General features: G+C 33.9%; 3 protein-coding genes and 1 non-coding gene across 10 annotated transcripts; 3 read left to right on the top strand and 1 right to left on the bottom strand.

The window, feature by feature from the left end:
- The first annotated feature begins 2,047 nt into the window (after positions 1–2,047).
- Positions 2,048–7,564, top strand: LOC142526413 (auxin response factor 18-like). Of its 7 annotated transcripts, none has more exons than XM_075630793.1 (15): positions 2,048–2,111; positions 2,717–2,768; positions 3,266–3,381; positions 3,465–3,560; positions 3,662–3,718; positions 3,868–4,020; positions 4,300–4,384; positions 4,463–4,553; positions 4,633–4,797; positions 5,169–5,282; positions 5,359–5,431; positions 5,517–5,679; positions 5,803–6,350; positions 6,760–6,947; positions 7,042–7,564. In XM_075630793.1, the coding sequence occupies exons 2-15, from the start codon at positions 2,723–2,725 to the stop codon at positions 7,187–7,189; spliced, it is 2,043 nt and encodes a 680-aa protein (XP_075486908.1). In that variant the 5' UTR covers positions 2,048–2,111; positions 2,717–2,722; the 3' UTR covers positions 7,190–7,564. The 7 variants fall into 7 exon arrangements, with proteins under 7 accessions (XP_075486908.1, XP_075486910.1, XP_075486905.1 ...); XM_075630790.1 differs by lacking the exon at positions 2,048–2,111 and adding an exon at positions 2,133–2,413 and having other exon boundaries at positions 2,717–2,780; XM_075630789.1 differs by lacking the exon at positions 2,048–2,111 and adding an exon at positions 2,133–2,536 and having other exon boundaries at positions 2,717–2,780.
- A 551-nt stretch (positions 7,565–8,115) lies between these two features.
- LOC142527434 (uncharacterized protein At4g00950-like) lies at positions 8,116–9,431 on the top strand. Its single transcript, XM_075632242.1, has 3 exons — positions 8,116–8,317; positions 8,388–8,836; positions 9,278–9,431. Exons 1-3 carry the CDS (start codon positions 8,185–8,187, stop codon positions 9,356–9,358), a joined length of 663 nt encoding a protein of 220 aa, XP_075488357.1. The 5' UTR covers positions 8,116–8,184; the 3' UTR covers positions 9,359–9,431.
- A 125-nt stretch (positions 9,432–9,556) lies between these two features.
- Positions 9,557–9,627, bottom strand: TRNAG-CCC (transfer RNA glycine (anticodon CCC)). Its single transcript has one exon. It is a non-coding gene; the product is annotated as a tRNA-Gly (tRNA).
- Positions 9,628–11,862: 2,235 nt separating this feature from the next.
- On the top strand, positions 11,863–14,587 carry LOC142527730 (pentatricopeptide repeat-containing protein At5g08510-like). The gene is given in 3 exon segments (XM_075632636.1): positions 11,863–13,292; positions 13,295–13,758; positions 13,855–14,587. Coding segments are annotated over 3 exon segments (1,545 nt in total). The 5' UTR covers positions 11,863–12,832; the 3' UTR covers positions 14,476–14,587.
- The last annotated feature ends 1,233 nt before the right edge of the window (positions 14,588–15,820 follow it).

Genomic DNA, 15,820 nt, shown 5'->3' with positions numbered 1-15,820 from the left:
AATATTTTTTAATTATATTTTAATTTTGAGTGTATAAAAAATCACTTTAGTTACCATAATTATATTAAATATATGATTTGTAGAGATAATGTGCGAATTTTTTAAATAGATTAAATATTTAGTTATCAGTAAAATTATATGAAAACATTACTTATTTAAATCATGAATATGATATTTTCGTAAAAACTAATTAATGTCACAAAACGGGGTCATTAAGAGCCTGACCTTTATATTTATTATATATATATTATTTATTTATTTATTATTTTATTAAGGTTGATGACATGATAGTAACCACATAAGAAGAACATCAACTTTTTCTTCCAACTTTACCATTATATGATACTAATATTATACTTTTGTTTTTTTTTTTTTAATTTCAATACACATTTTTTTTATTTTTTTATTTAAAAAATACAAATATCAATTTAGTATATCCATAATTTGTCAAATTTCACTTTAGTCCTTCGATAATGATGAAAAAGACTGTACATACACGCATTGTGTATGCATAATAATTAATATATATTATAGATAGATGTAGGTGAAAATTTCTTCAAAAAATTTACTTTGTGGTCCAATGTTCAAAATCTGTTTGATTTTTCAAAATATCAAAAAAAAAAAAAAAAGAATGATTGCTTCATATTATTATTTTTAATAATGTTTGATAAAAAAATTGGCCCTCATTCATCATTTTTTACTATTTCCATTAACTCTATATATTAAATATTGAAAAATATATATGCGTGGTCACAAAAGTGAAACAATTCAAATAATAATATTCAATTTAAAAAATCCTGAATTTTATCAAATTGTTACATTTATTATCATCTTTGAAACTTATTTTTTTTAATTATAATATTGGTTAAATGTTAGCTCCATTGCTACTTGTATATAAGATTTATAAAAAAGAATAATGGAACACACACAAAAAAAAAAAAAAATAATAAATGTAAATATTCAAATACATATAACTTAAGAGTGAGTTGGTTGAACTAAATCCCAAGTTTGAAAGTCACTCGTACTACCGTTCTAAGTCAAACCCACTCCTTTTTGGTTGAAAAGGTCAAATTTCCAAGCACTAAAACTTTCAATACAAGATGGAAATTTAACATCTCAACCACAAAAAAACACGACAAAATGGTAGATGAAATCAGAGAAAGAAGAAACGGGAAAAGAGGTCACGTTTACGATAAAGACATATCAAATATGACTTTTACGTCACTAAAATCTTTACGAGGAGTAAGAGATGTCAACCTTGTCCATATTACAATAAAAAAGTAATACTTTCGACATAAAAATAATACATTCTCGCTGGTGAACCGAATAGAATATTCGTCTTACAAAATTAATCCATGAGACCCTTCCACAAGAGTTTTCATACTAATTAATTGTAAATGTTCACTTGAAAACTAAATAATGGTATTTAGGATTAAGCTTATACAATATTTTCATTTCCACATACACATGCATGCATATTCATTTATTCTAGTAACTTATGCATACACGTTGTGTGTATAAAATTATAATAGCAATTTACATAAGATTTTTTAATTTTATTAAATATTTATTTTATGTTTAATTTAATAATAATTGATAAAAATTAGTGAGGGATGTCAAAACACAACAGACTTTTACACCGGCAGAGCCACAAGACAGTAGCCCGACTGACTCAGTTTCTCTCTTAAGTTTTTTATATATAAAATTTTGTTCAATTTTCCGGTTCTATTTGTTCATATATCGACATGTAATATAAAAATTTAAATCGTTATATTATAGATTAGGTCTCTAATGAGACGATATCACGAATCTTTATCTGTAAAACTTAGTATAAAAAGTAATATTTTTTCATAGATGACTCAAATAAACAACCCGTCTCACAAAATACGACCTGTGAGATCGTCTCACACAAATTTTTACTTTTTCATGGATGACTCAAATAAAATATCCGTCTCACAAAATACGATCTGTGAAACCGTCTCACACAAGTTTTTACTTATATTATATTGTGAACCGTGGCAAGAAAACATGATTGAGCAAACAAGGTATAAAAACGATAACAATATAATATTTAGCAAGGAACTAGGATAGAGAAAGCGTGGCAAGTTCTTGTAAGTTTTACCAAATTTATGTATGTATAGGTGGGAGGAGTGAGTGGTTTTGGGATTTGGTAAAGGTTGGATTCAGGTAGTGTTGCGTGGGAGAGCGACAAAAACAGAAAGAAAGGAATTTTCCGTGAAAATGCCGAGGGAAAAAGAGATGAGTGGTTTTGGTTACTGAAGAGTCTAAAGCGAATAGTAGTTTTGTAACTGAAAAGTGAGAGAAAACAAGAAGCTTTAGCCCTTTCTTTCATCCCTTTCACACACCATTTGTCATACACCCTTGAGAAGCTGTTACGCAAACGTATACATACGTATATACATACATATTTGCTCCTTGTCTTTTTTTTTTTGTTTGTGAATGACAGTGGATAATAACTGGTGGGCTTTTTTTGTTTTTGGATTAGCGGTGTTGAATTCCATTGGGGTTGGTTGAAGTGCGTGAGAGGAATTTTCTTTCTACTTTATTTCTTCCTCAAGACTCGAGCTTTCATTTTGTTTCTGGGTTTCTTGGATTTTATCGCTCATTATATATTACTTGAAGTGTCCCGTGTTTTTTTTCCTTTTTTGGTTGGCTTTTTATTTAGCATATTATTCTAATCTGGGAGCTTTGGTAGATTTGAATGGCGCATGCTGATGGGTTGAGAGGAGCAGGTTCTCATGGAACAGGTGATAAAAATGGTCTCTCTTTCTTGATTTATGATAATTTTGTGTTATTTTTGCTTTGACTAGTAGAAGATGCTTTGAAGATTCTATTTTTTCTTGCTCCTGCTACATAGTTGAAATTTCGCGCACTGTTCCTTAGCCATCTCGACCTGCTGGGGCCTTTTGTTGCAATTAAACGGTGGTTGATCTAGTTAGTCGTATGATTATTCGTGTATAAGTTTTGCAGCCTGCCTCTGCTTGCTTACTGGAATATGCGGGCTTCCATTCAAAATTTCTATTTGTTCCCTTAAAATTTAATTGGAAGGAGTGAAGACTTTCACCGCTCCTGGTTTCACTATTTGTGCATTTTTCCTTGTTCTTTCTGAAATGTCCTCAACCATGAAATTTGGTAGCAAATCAAAACATTTACTTGTAAAGGTTTAAAATTGATTACCAAACTGTAGCATGCCATCTCGTAGTTACACGACTAAAAATGATGTTTTGCCTTTTATCTTGGGTAGATATTGGAAGAGATGATCTCTATACAGAGTTGTGGAAGGCATGTGCTGGACCTTTAGTGGATGTTCCTTGTAATGGAGAGAGAGTTTACTACTTTCCTCAGGGTCATATGGAACAAGTAACCTTTCCACAATCCCCGCTTGAAAATTGTTCGATTCTTTTTTCAAATTCATTTGAATTATCCATTTAATAAATTTGCAGTTAGAAGCATCAACAAATCAGGAATCAAATCTGAAAATACCTAGGTTCAATCTTCCTCCAAAGATTCTCTGTCGGGTTTTGAACATTAAATTACTGGTATTATTCATATATTGTTCATTGTGATTCCCTTATTTTCCCTCTTTGGTCATTTCTTAAATATTTTTATCGTGTTTCCTTGGGTTTTACTTAACTAATAGGCGGAAGCGGAGACCGATGAAGTTTATGCCCAAATCACTTTATGCCCAGAACTGGATGTAAGCTATCATCTTGTTGTATTCGGCACTAACTTTGCGTTAGAGCTGTGCCCTATTTTGTTTGACTCGTCTTTAGCCTTCTGTATAGTTGCACACTAAGTATGTATTTGTTAATGACCTCCTTTTTCTCGACAATTTTTAAATACTAGCAAACTGAACCGACTACTCTGGATCCATCCTTACCTGATCCACCAAAGCAGATTGTTCATTCTTTTTGTAAAATATTGACTGCATCTGATACGAGCACTCATGGAGGTTTTTCCGTCCTTCGAAAGCATGCCAATGAATGTCTGCCTCAGTTAGTAAGTACTTTCTTTAGAGAAATATATTACTTGGTTAAAGAACATGTCATGTGCATAATTACTTAGCAAAGAGAAGATGTTGAAAAATCTATTTTGGCAATCGTGCAAGGATCAATATTATTGGGCTTTGAGCAGGAAGTGGAAAAATCACTGTCCGGCTTTATCGTTGTCTTGTTTTTGTTTTTGTTTTCGTTTTTTTTTTTATGTTCTTAGTATTTTATTAAAATGAAAGCTTTACTATATTATCTGATCTTTTACATGCTGTTACTTATTCTCAAGGATATGACTCAACCAACCCCAAACCAGGATCTGGTTGCCAAAGATCTTCATGGATATGAGTGGAAATTCAAGCACATATTTAGAGGTAATGATCATATTATGTAGCTCGAGGATCTGCCCTTTTCATTGTATTTTACAAATCTGGGATTTACTGACTCATTAGGTCAACCTAGAAGACACCTACTTACAACTGGATGGAGTACATTCATTACCTCTAAGCGAATAATTGCGGGTGATTCTTTTGTCTTTTTGAGGTAGCTACTGATTCTACCCTGCTTGAATGCCCCTTTCTGTTTTCACATATAAATTTGATATAAGAAAATTCCATTGTAGGAGTGAAAATGGGCAACTGCGAGTCGGGGTTCGCCGTCTTGCTCGGCAAGTGAGTTCCATGCCACCTTCTGTCATCTCCAGCCAAAGCATGCATCTGGGAGTTCTTGCTACTGCATCACATGCCATCACAACGCATACAATATTTGTGGTGTACTACAAGCCAAGGTAAAACTCTATTAAAACTGTTGATTTTCATTTCAGTTTTCATTGTTGATAAACTTAATCTCTTTTACTTTAGTTTTGAATTTTATAGTATGGTCAACAGAGTAGACATGGCATCGCGGGATTTACGTGGTTTGGTCATATAGGCCTACTTCTACACACAATTTTAGAATCCTTAAACTTTCTCGATCTATCTAATCTTATTTTAGATTACAATCATCATTATATATTGGAAAATATATTAAAATAAATATGGTATTAAATCTTCCATCATGCTAAATCATATCAAATATATAGTAAAGATACAATCTTTCTGATATTCAATCTGCTTCCAAACTATGTACTTCGATATCTAACATTTTTATTAATGTCAGGACATGCCAATTCATTATTGGGTTGAACAAATACTTAGAGGCCATGCATCATAAATTTTCATTGGGGATGCGTTTCAAGATGAGATTTGAAGGGGAAGATTCTCCTGAGAGAAGGTTTTTGGTTTGCTTGTGTTTCAATCATTAAGCTTAGATAATTCAGTAGCTGATTACAAGTATTACCCATTTTCAGGTTTGCAGGGACCATTGTTGGTGTTGGAGACTTGTCTTCAGAATGGACAAGCTCTAATTGGCGGTCTCTAAAGGTGTATAATCGTTTTGGATTTTATCTCATTAAGTATATCAAAATCAATATTTTCATGTCTAAATAATGGTTCCTGCTCCGATTAGATTCAATGGGATGAACCAGCAGCCATACTGCGGCCAGAGAGAGTCTCACCATGGGAGATTGAGCCTTTTGTACCTTCTGCTTCAGTAAATGTATTACAATCACCCATGAAGATCAAAAGACCTCGACCCCTCGATCTTCCTTTCACTGCTGGAACACAACATGGTTGCTCTCTCTCTCTCTCTCTCTCTCTCTATATATATATATATATATATATATATATATATATTCACTCTACATCAATGGAGAGTTTCATGTAATGACTCGTTACACTGATGTTTAATGTAGAAAACATGATCACCCCAGGTGCTTCTCCTCTTCGACATCCGAAACCAACAAAATCTCTCGAGTCATTTAGCCCCTTAACTTCTAATGATGTCCAAATCAACAAAAGCCAAGTTGTTTGGCCTCCAAAGCCGAAAGATGCTAGAGTATCATGGCCATTAATGTCACCATCGAATGTTTCTATAAACCATTTTCAAGAATCTATCGAAAATCTATCTGTACAATCTGTCCTTCCCGGTTATCCAACCCCTATCTCATTGAGGGACAGTAATTGCCTCAGCCAAGTTGAAGATATAAAGAAGTCTGAAACTGCATCAGTTTGCAGATTATTTGGAATTGATTTAAGGAACGATTCAAAGAAAATGCTCCCACATGGAAAGGAAGTCTCTTTAACTTGTACAGGCATTCCCAATAAAAGACTTGAAGCTGATGCGGTGGACAATGCTGAAAAGAATTTATCAAAAGAAAAAAAGCATGTCGAGCCAGAGGTTTCTCTGAGTGATAGTCGGGCCAAGCAGGGTTATTCTTCATCTTCAAGAACTCGAATTAAGGTAGGTTCATCTTAATCTCACTGAAGTTATGTTTTCCTTAAGTTAGGAGCTCGTATGAGGTGGCCTTAATAATAGTTTTATACTTTTTAACATGGTTCCCTCGCGTATATATGTTCTCAGAATTGATATCAATGACATACACGTACACTTAGGCCAAGCAATAGATAACTAAGGGCACATTAGACTAAGTTAACTAAATATTGAGGGTTTTGTGCATAGGGGTTTTGAACCTTCAATTCCTGATCCTGGCATCATCGTTTAGACCACTCTTCTCAAAATCTCAAGCTTATGGGGTAGTCTAAACAATAATTTTATACTTAAAAAAAAAAGAACTTCTGGTAAAAAGAATTTAATGAACTTCTGCTAGGATATGTTTAAGGCTTTGATACGAGTCCTTTACTTGTGCAAGGTTCAAATGCAGGGGATTCCCGTTGGACGTGGCATTGATTTGAGTGCTTTTGAAGGCTATGATGACCTTCTCAGTGCGCTGGAGAATATGTTTGAGATTAAGGGAGAACTTCATCATAGAAGCAGGTGGGAAGTTGTGTACACCGACATTGAAGGGGACATGATGCTCGTGGGTGATGATCCATGGCAGTAAGTTGTTTGGGACGTTTCCATATCTGACATGGGTTGTGTTAGATAAAATATAGCATCATCTTATTTTATCCCTTTTCATGGATTTTTGCAGGGAATTTCGTAAAATTGCTAAAAAGATATGCATATACTCCAGTGAGGAAGTAAAGAAGATGAGTAAAAATTGCAAGTTTCCCTTGTTATCTCGACATGGCGAAGGCATGATCGGAAGCATAGAGAATGAACTGAACTCAGAAGCATGAAATGTGTATATTCTCTTGTATATTTTTCTCTTCTTTAAGGTTCCATTTGGTTCAGGTTACTCAGTAAGGTGGAGGAGAGGTCTGGTGCTCTGTTTTTTTGAGCTTGTTCTATAGAGGTAGCAGAAATAAATTTGAAGTGAATTAGGGGTGTTATGGAAGTGAAAAGCTAGTAGATTTGTGGAAACACTTGATATGAAAGATCAATCTCTGAAATTGTAAATATTAAGTTTGTGAAATTGTTAGATAGTGTGTTGGGATTGGGTGTGATTTGAGAATATGAAAATGGCCAAATCTCAGTAGCCTACTAAAAGTCTTCGGATTGTTGTGTGAACTCTTTGCTTTAATGCAGCCAGTGAATGTGTTTATTTAATGAGACTTTTGATGGTTCATGTTGATATATTGTCAAAATTTTGGGGGAATCAAACAATGTACAAATTATCTCAGTTTTTATTATTATTTAAATTAACAAGCATGAGGACCGCCTGCTTCTCTTGAATGAAAAGGGGCCAAGCTGAAGATTCCATTTTTGAATGTACATTCATTCTTTTGTTTTAAGATCGAAGATTTCTTCACAAGAATCAGAAAAAGAGTCCTATGTGAAAAAAAAGAAGCCTAATAAAGTTAACACGCATGTGGTGTATTACTCTTCCCTTTGTGATTTTATTTTCCTCTCCTTTAATTTGAAATGAATAACAACTGGTATATTTGATTTCAGATTCAGGAATATCAGAAAGCTGGTATTCTTTATTCCAATGATTTGAAATTTGATACTTTCTGAAAAGCATTTTATTTTGTAATCAAACTCAGAATTAGTTAGGAGTAAATGTTAAAACATGAATATATCATTAACCCTTAATTCATTACTATTTTGTTAATGGTTTTTTAAAGTTAATTTAATTTTGCACGTTAAATATAAATTGTCTCCAAAGGAAACATACTTCAAAGTTCTGATTTCCCCATACCTCATTCAATAAGAACTCGCAGAGAACAGAAGCATGGAAGGAAGGGACGAACGCCAGCACTCTGCGCGGAATATACTGATTCTCACTCCGCCTAACCTTCCATTGTTGAACTTGAACATATATGCGCCATCCATGAACGGCCACTCTCCTAGTCCTCGACACTCAGGTAGTTAAAGAAATCTCACGAAAATACGATTAATATTTGTTATCTGATCGATCCCATGCTTAATTTTCAGGTGCGGAAACCCCGCCGCTGCAGGCCTTAGCTTCGGTTCCATTCAGATGGGAGGAGCAGCCAGGAAAGCCCCGACATTGCGCAGCAGTTCTACCCGAACCCATGAAGTGCTTGGAGCTTCCACCCTACAAAGCTTCCAAAACGCCGTCGCCCACTGCAGTCCTCGACGGGCCTTACAATGTGGGACGACCCAAGTTCTCTTCCTTCAGATATTTTAGAGATTCCTCAGACAGTTACAGCAGCAGTCCTGCGGATGATGCAGCACTTATCGGCAACAAACGTATTACAAGGCAAAAGGCAACAGGGCTATTCGGGAGAAGCTTGAGATGGAAGGTGGTGACTGGTCAAAAGGAGAACGACAGGGGTACTTTCGGGTGCTCACCCTCCGACGATACTAAGGTTGAAATCGAGGCAAATACGAGAAGAAATGCGAAATCTACTCCCCTGTGGGCAAGTTTTCACCCTTATTTCAGCTCATTTTGAATATTATATTTTATAATCAAATTAAGTTGATGGTAGTATTCTTAGGATTCTAACTTGATTTAAGTTAATCCCAAAGTCCCACGTCTAGGAATGAACATGACTCAATTATGGGCATAACATATTACCTAATTATGGGCAGTGCAACACAAAACGATGGAACTCTGATACCAAGATTATATAACTTAGACCTAACACAACCCAAAAGCCAGCTCTAGGAAGAATGATTTTTCAAGATCATATATACAACTCCAAGATATCTTATCCAACCGATGTGAGACAAGTAACAAGTTTTTTTTGATAAAATGCAAATAGAATTTTACCATTTTAAATGTATTTCAAATTTGGGCGTAGAGCATGGACTTATAGTGAGCTAACCAATATGTTGTTTCTCCTCTCAATGAATTCCAGGCGTCCATATACGAGGGCTTGAAGCACGTTATACCATGGAAGAGTGCAAAAAAATCGAAGAAAGATGACCAATATCGCTGAAATAGCTTTACGACGACGTTTTCTACTTGTTGTTTTTCCGACGGAATAAATATAATGATTATTTCTGATGCTTTATAATTTGTGCTCAAAGTTTTCGAACCATGTCGAATCAAATCAAGCAGCATTATCATGTCAAAAAACCAAGCGGTGAGAAAGGATGGGCATCAAAGTTGTAGAAATTGAAAGCTAAAACAAGAATGCGCATCCGGGGAATCGAATCCCGGTCAGTACCGTGGGAGGGTACTATGATACCACTACACTAGATGCGCTTTTTGTTGGTGGACGGGTATATCTTACATTTAATAATTTATTACATCAGGAGAAATACTATAACGTTATAAAAAATCTATAGATGTATGTGTTTCTAAAATTAGACCGATCTCGGGATGTAATCGAATCGAGTCGAATCGAACTCTTGAATGTTTGAGCTTGACTCGTTTATAATCGAGTCGAACTCGAGCTTTATTTAACGAATATATTCATGACTCACGAGCTTATTCAAGCTTTTATCGAACCTAAACGAACTTAATAAATATGAATATTAAATTTAAATCTTCGTTAAATTTATTAAAAAATAAATTATATATTTAGAGAAAAATATAACATTTTTATTAAAATTTGTAAATATCATAATAATAATTTTAATAGATTTTTCTATATATTTAATAAGTAATGTGCTAAATCAATAAATAAAATATCAAAAATATTGTTTTTCATCTACGAGATGACTCATGAATTTATCAAGCTAACGAGCCGAATATTGTAAAATTTTTGCTTTTGTTCATTTATCTTAACGAGCACCATTAAACGAACTTTTATCGAATCAAGTTTCGAATAATTCACAAACGATTTGGTTTATTTCCATCCCTAAACAAATCTATCCGACTAAACAAAGTGATGTGTATTCAATTCAGAGTTTTGATGGCTTTTAATAACTTTTTCAAATGATAGACTTTTATGGATTTGATGGATTTTTATTGACTTTTACAGAATCTCACAGATTTATAACCAGATTTATGTGGATTTATGTAGAATTTTTGACATGATTTTTATAGACTTCTGTGAATTTTTTTTTATAAATTTTGAGCTTAATTATAACATATTATTTTTTATTAATTTCTTTGAACAAATAATTAATTGACATATATAACATATTCAGTTTGAAATAGTTTTTCAATATTTATATTAATAAATTAATTTATTAATTTAAAAATTAAATCATTTAATCCTTACATGTGTATATATGTAGGTTTGTATGCATGTTTGTAAATTTTTTAAAATACATCAATTGATTAATCTGTAACCTTGTTTTTGAATTGATAATATACACGTGAAAAGAATATTATTTAGCATTATGTGGATATAATTTTGTATAAAAATATCATAGCTTACATATTAATTGAAAATGCTAAAAAGAATTTTAAAAATCATGGTTGTTGCGATGCTATTCAATTATTAAGAATTAAGCGACATTTTTTTGGATCATCTTTTATTATTATTGAATATTACATTAATTTGTACAAATCATAAATAAAAATTACAAAATCAATTCTAGAATTCAAAATTTCCTATGATATTAAAATAAAAAATTATTAAATAAACAATCAGCCAAAAATAAAAAATTTGAAAAGTAAAGATGAAAATATATATAGAAGAGAATTTTTGAGTTTCTATGGGTGAGAAATATATTTTATTTAATTAAAAGTCTACCAAAATCTCTAGGGTGAGTAGAAGAGAATTTTTGATTTTCTATAGATGTACCTAGAGTTTTAAGGTTTGTACATAAAGAATTATATTAGAATCATTTTAAATCTATGGAAATATTGGATACCTATATATTTTTATAGATTTTTAAAAAGTCAAGTTTGAATACCACTAGACTTTTTAAAATTCTAGAAAAATCTAATTTGAATATCAATAAACTTTTATAAAGTTTATAAAAGTCCACGTTCAATATCTCTAAACTTTTAAACTCTTTCAAATCAATGAAAATAATTAAATTTTAAGATTGAATACATCCTCGGAAGTTTTTTTTTAATGTCTGATTATTAGAAGATATTTTTATGAGGGTGCGAAGGCAATTATAGCAGGTGGCGAGAGAATCTTTTAGGGCATTCTAGCTTTCGAAGAGGTCCCACAGTGGTTTGTTACAGTCCAATGAATGAAATTGTTAACATAAACATACTTACCAAGTCAGATTAAAAAAATATATAAAAATTATTATTAAACTCACGTTAATAAAATTAACTAAAAGTATTACGAAAAATAAACCAATAAAATAAAAAAAATTTGAGTATATTTCTTGTGAGACGATTTTACGAATATTAATATGTAAAACATGTCAATCCTACCGATATTCACAATTAAAAATAATATTCTTAGGATAAAAAGTAATATTTTTTCATAAATAATCTAAATAAAAGATCAATCTCACAAAATATGACTCGATTTATGATAACGTCTCACACAAATTTTTTATTAACATATTTTGTGTACAAAATTAGTTATTATGAAGCGTAACATCCGCACGTTCTTCTCGGAAAATAGTCTCTCCTGATTTTATATCTTAACCACTGTCCTAAAATCGATCCACAGAAACTAGGGAAGAAAGAAAGAAGAAACATGTCTTCCGATGAGAGCAGCTGCGGCGGCGGCTTCATCAAGTGCGACAAGCTGGACCGCGTGGCCAGCTGGGTGGGGGCCAGTGTCGCCACGGCCTTCTTCACTTCGTTGGAACGCTGCTCCTGCATCAACCTATCCACCGACGACGCCGATGAGGAGGCCAATGACCGGCCGCTTATTCTCACCAAACACCCCTCTTTCGCCACCGATGCCTCCTCCCACCACCGCCCCGCCGATAATAATGTCCCTACGCCTCCACCTGTGATCTGAGATGCTAATGTTTTGGATTTGGTTGGATTAATCCAATGCTCTCATGCCGTACGTTATTATGTAATAATAATATTTTTTTTTGTAACAATGGAGATTGGGGAGGGCGGAATTCCGATTATTTGTATTCTATTTGGCTTGTGTGTGTGTGTGTATGTATGTGTATTTTATAAAAGATTTCCCACAGCAGAAATCGATGTTTGCTTAGGTAAAATTGTTCGATTAATTAATATTCCTTCCAGATTGTTGTTGATAGAAGCCATCAATTACGAAACAATCATAAATAGTTAATTAATTTTGAGATTAATTGTACGACATAATTTATCCATTCTTTAAGTAGAAGATGTCGGAAAAGATTTCATCTCGGTTCATATGTACTAGGAAAAATGCTTCCGTTTGAGCTTATAAACTTTTGATCCCAACTCTTATTAATTCACGAATATTCAAAGAATCATATAAAAATTTCGAATGTTGTTGAGCGCGGAAAGTATGGTTTTTATTGATTTTGTTTTGTAGCAAAAATCCTGCATATTTTTCACTCATCTTTTTCGGTTTCAAAGAATCCCAGCAGGTCTCAACTCTCGCATGAACCAGCTGAAACAGATACACGCCAATACGCTGAGAAATGGCACAGACTGCACTAAATACATGATCACCAAGCTTTTGGAAATCCCAGACATAGACTATGCCCACAAGCTGCTCGACCAAACGCCTAATCCATCACTCTTCCTCTACAATAAACTCATCCAGGCCTATCATTCGCGTGGCCTACATTTCCAATGCTTGCTTCTCTATTCTGGAATCCTTCGTCATTGCTTTTACCCCAATCCGCACTCATTCACTTATGTCTTTGCTGCATGCGCAAACCTTTCATATCCTTTGCAGGGCCAGATGCTGCACGCTCATTTTGTCAAGTTTGGGCTTGATTATGATGTATATGCCTCAACTGCTTTGGTTGACATGTATGCTAAAATGGGCTTGTTGCATCTGGCGAGGAAACAGTTTGATGGGATGAACGATAAAGATATCCCCACCTGGAATTCCTTAGTACGGGGTACGCGAAAAGTGGGTGTTTGGATGAAGCCTTGAGCTTATTCTTGGCTACACCATCAAGAAATGTGATATCTTGGACTGCATTGATTTCTGGATACTCGCAAAATGGGAAGTATAGGGAGGCTTTGGAAATGTACATGGAAATGGAGAGAGAGGGAAGGGTGAAGCCTAATGAAGTGACGATAGCTAGTGTTCTTCCAGCATGCGCGAATCTTGGTGCGTTGGAGATTGGAAAAAGGATTGAAGCTTATGCTCGAGCCAATGGTTATATAAAAAATCTGTTTGTCAGCAATGCGGTGCTTGAACTGTATGCGCGGTGTGGTGCAATTGAGAAGGCAATGCAATTGTTTGAAAACATTGGAGGAAATAGAAATTTGTGTTCTTGGAATACTATGATCATGGGTTTAGCAGTTCATGGAAGATGTGATGAAGCTCTCAAGCTATTTAACCAATTGCTGGTAAGCCTTTCTGAGTATATTACTCACATAACTATATTTTAAGCACTGACTCATGCAATGCAATTTAATCTTTGTACATTCTGAATGGGGATGTAGAGAAATGGCATGAACCCAGATGATGTCACATTTGTGGGGGCAATTCTTGCATGCACTCATGGTGGCATGGTTGCTGAAGGCCGGGAGCTCTTCAATGCTATGGAGAAAATATTTTTTGTCCCTCCAAAGCTAGAACATTATGGGTGCATGGTTGATCTTCTAGGTCGAGCCGGATTGCTGCAAGAGGCTTATAAGCTTATAAAAACTATGCCCATGAAGCCCGATTCCGTTGTATGGGGAACTTTGCTAGGGGCTTCTAGTTTCCATGGCAATGTAGAGTTTGCAGAGAAAGCTGCTGAGTCGCTCTTTAAGTTGGAGCCTTGGAATCCAGGTAACTATGTGATTCTTTCCAATATATATGCAAAAGGAGGGAAATGGGATGGAGTTACGAAACTTAGGAGGTTGATGAAGGGATACAATGTGACAAAAGCAGCAGGACATAGCTTCATTGAAGAAGGAGGCATAATCCACAAGTTTATAGTCGAGGATAAGTCTCATCCGAGGTCTGATCAGATACTTTCTATGTTGCAAGGTGTCACAGCTCAAATGAAGATTGACGAAGATCATAAGATTGATTCTGATTTCATCAGTGAGGAAATAGGGACAATGCAAACAGATTGATAAATTTATCTTTTGTCTGTGAGTAGATTTGAAGATTTATGTATCCAAGATGATAGTCCAATTTCATTTTCCAAATTGACGTATTCATGTGAAAAAGGTAATTTTCTGTGTTTAATGGAAGAAAGAAATTAATTTCAACCATTTTTGCAGGCAAAATCTGTTGAATGGACAACTTACTATTTGGTCCGGCCTGAATTGTACGTAGAGCCGATTAGATCACCACTTCGCATACACCGCATGATACTAGTTTCTTTGTTTAATTTGCACTCACAGAAAGTGAAATTTAATTAGAATTATATATATAAATGTTCTTTTAAAACTATTATTTTCTCAACCATTTTCATTTATTCTGGTGTAGTCTTAATTTAATACCTTTAGATGATGGAAAAAACAAAAACAAAAATAACATTTTCATTTATTTTGGTGTAGATGATTTATCTTTGAAAGCTCATCTTCTTTTTGTTTTTCACACCTCACTTTCTTATGTTTGTTTCGTTCTAGCTTATTTTTTCCTCATAATATGCCCATGCTTTGAATATCTATTAAAAGTTCTTGTTTAATCTTCAAAATTTTATAATTATGTCCTCCAAGAATGATATGAACATTAGAAGCAAGAATATGACTGTTTGAAAATGTTCTGTATCATTTATGCATGACATTGAAATGGTCATATTGCGTTATTGGCTATTTTATGTGATCGATTTGGTTTTACCATTGACCGGCTGGTTTGACTCTAGAGTGATGAAAATGAAAGTTGTAACCCTATTTTTAGCTTGAAATATATTCACCGTTGACCAATATATGATATACCATCGAAAAACTTCAGCTCGATAGAAACTAGGTTATGTTGGAATTATATTTCAGCTGCTTATTTCTTCCAAATTAACATCTACCAACTACACACTCAATGAAATATGTTAGCAACAAGTTTTGTTATCATCGAAATCAAGATTGTTAGCGTCTCTCAATCCGACTATCCCCTTTTTTCATGATCACAAAACTTGGATAATAATAAAAATGATTTTATCTAACATATTTCGAGTATTGAAGAGTGTTCTACAAACTTGATTTGGTGTAGATGATTTATATTTAAAAACTCATATCTCATTTTGTCCCTTACACCCCAGTTTATTGAAACCGTCATATTTGTGGTGTTAGCCATTTTTGGAGAGAGAGTTGATTTTATTGTTGACTGGAAGAACTAGTCTGACTCGAGCTGGTCCAAGTCTGGCCATCCCCTCTCTCGATTAATTATAACCCTTGATTTGTTGATTTTTGGCAATTGATTAACATGAAAATTGTATACCTTTCTTTTAGCTTTTCAAAATATACTTCCATTTATTAT

The sequence above is a fragment of the Primulina tabacum genome, chromosome 15 (assembly GCF_025594145.1).
Source record: "Primulina tabacum isolate GXHZ01 chromosome 15, ASM2559414v2, whole genome shotgun sequence".
Lineage (NCBI taxonomy): Eukaryota > Viridiplantae > Streptophyta > Magnoliopsida > Lamiales > Gesneriaceae > Primulina > Primulina tabacum.
This window is presented reverse-complemented; position numbering and strand designations above follow the sequence as displayed.

What these genes read in the sequence shown, in the direction of transcription:
- LOC142526413 (XM_075630790.1), top strand. Translation starts at nt 2,723, where the DNA reads ATGGCGCATGCTGATGGGTTGAGAGGAGCAGGTTCTCATGGAACAGGT. An exon ending in TGGAACAGGTGATAAAAATG is followed by an intron (nt 2,781 to 3,265) that starts GTCTCTCTTTCT and finishes TATCTTGGGTAG; the next exon opens with ATATTGGAAGAGATGATCTC. An exon ending in ATGAATGTCTGCCTCAGTTA is followed by an intron (nt 4,021 to 4,299) that starts GTAAGTACTTTC and finishes CTTATTCTCAAG; the next exon opens with GATATGACTCAACCAACCCC.
- LOC142527434 (XM_075632242.1), top strand. Translation starts at nt 8,185, where the DNA reads ATGGAAGGAAGGGACGAACGCCAGCACTCTGCGCGGAATATACTGATT. An exon ending in TCCTAGTCCTCGACACTCAG is followed by an intron (nt 8,318 to 8,387) that starts GTAGTTAAAGAA and finishes CTTAATTTTCAG; the next exon opens with GTGCGGAAACCCCGCCGCTG. An exon ending in CGAAATCTACTCCCCTGTGG is followed by an intron (nt 8,837 to 9,277) that starts GCAAGTTTTCAC and finishes AATGAATTCCAG; the next exon opens with GCGTCCATATACGAGGGCTT.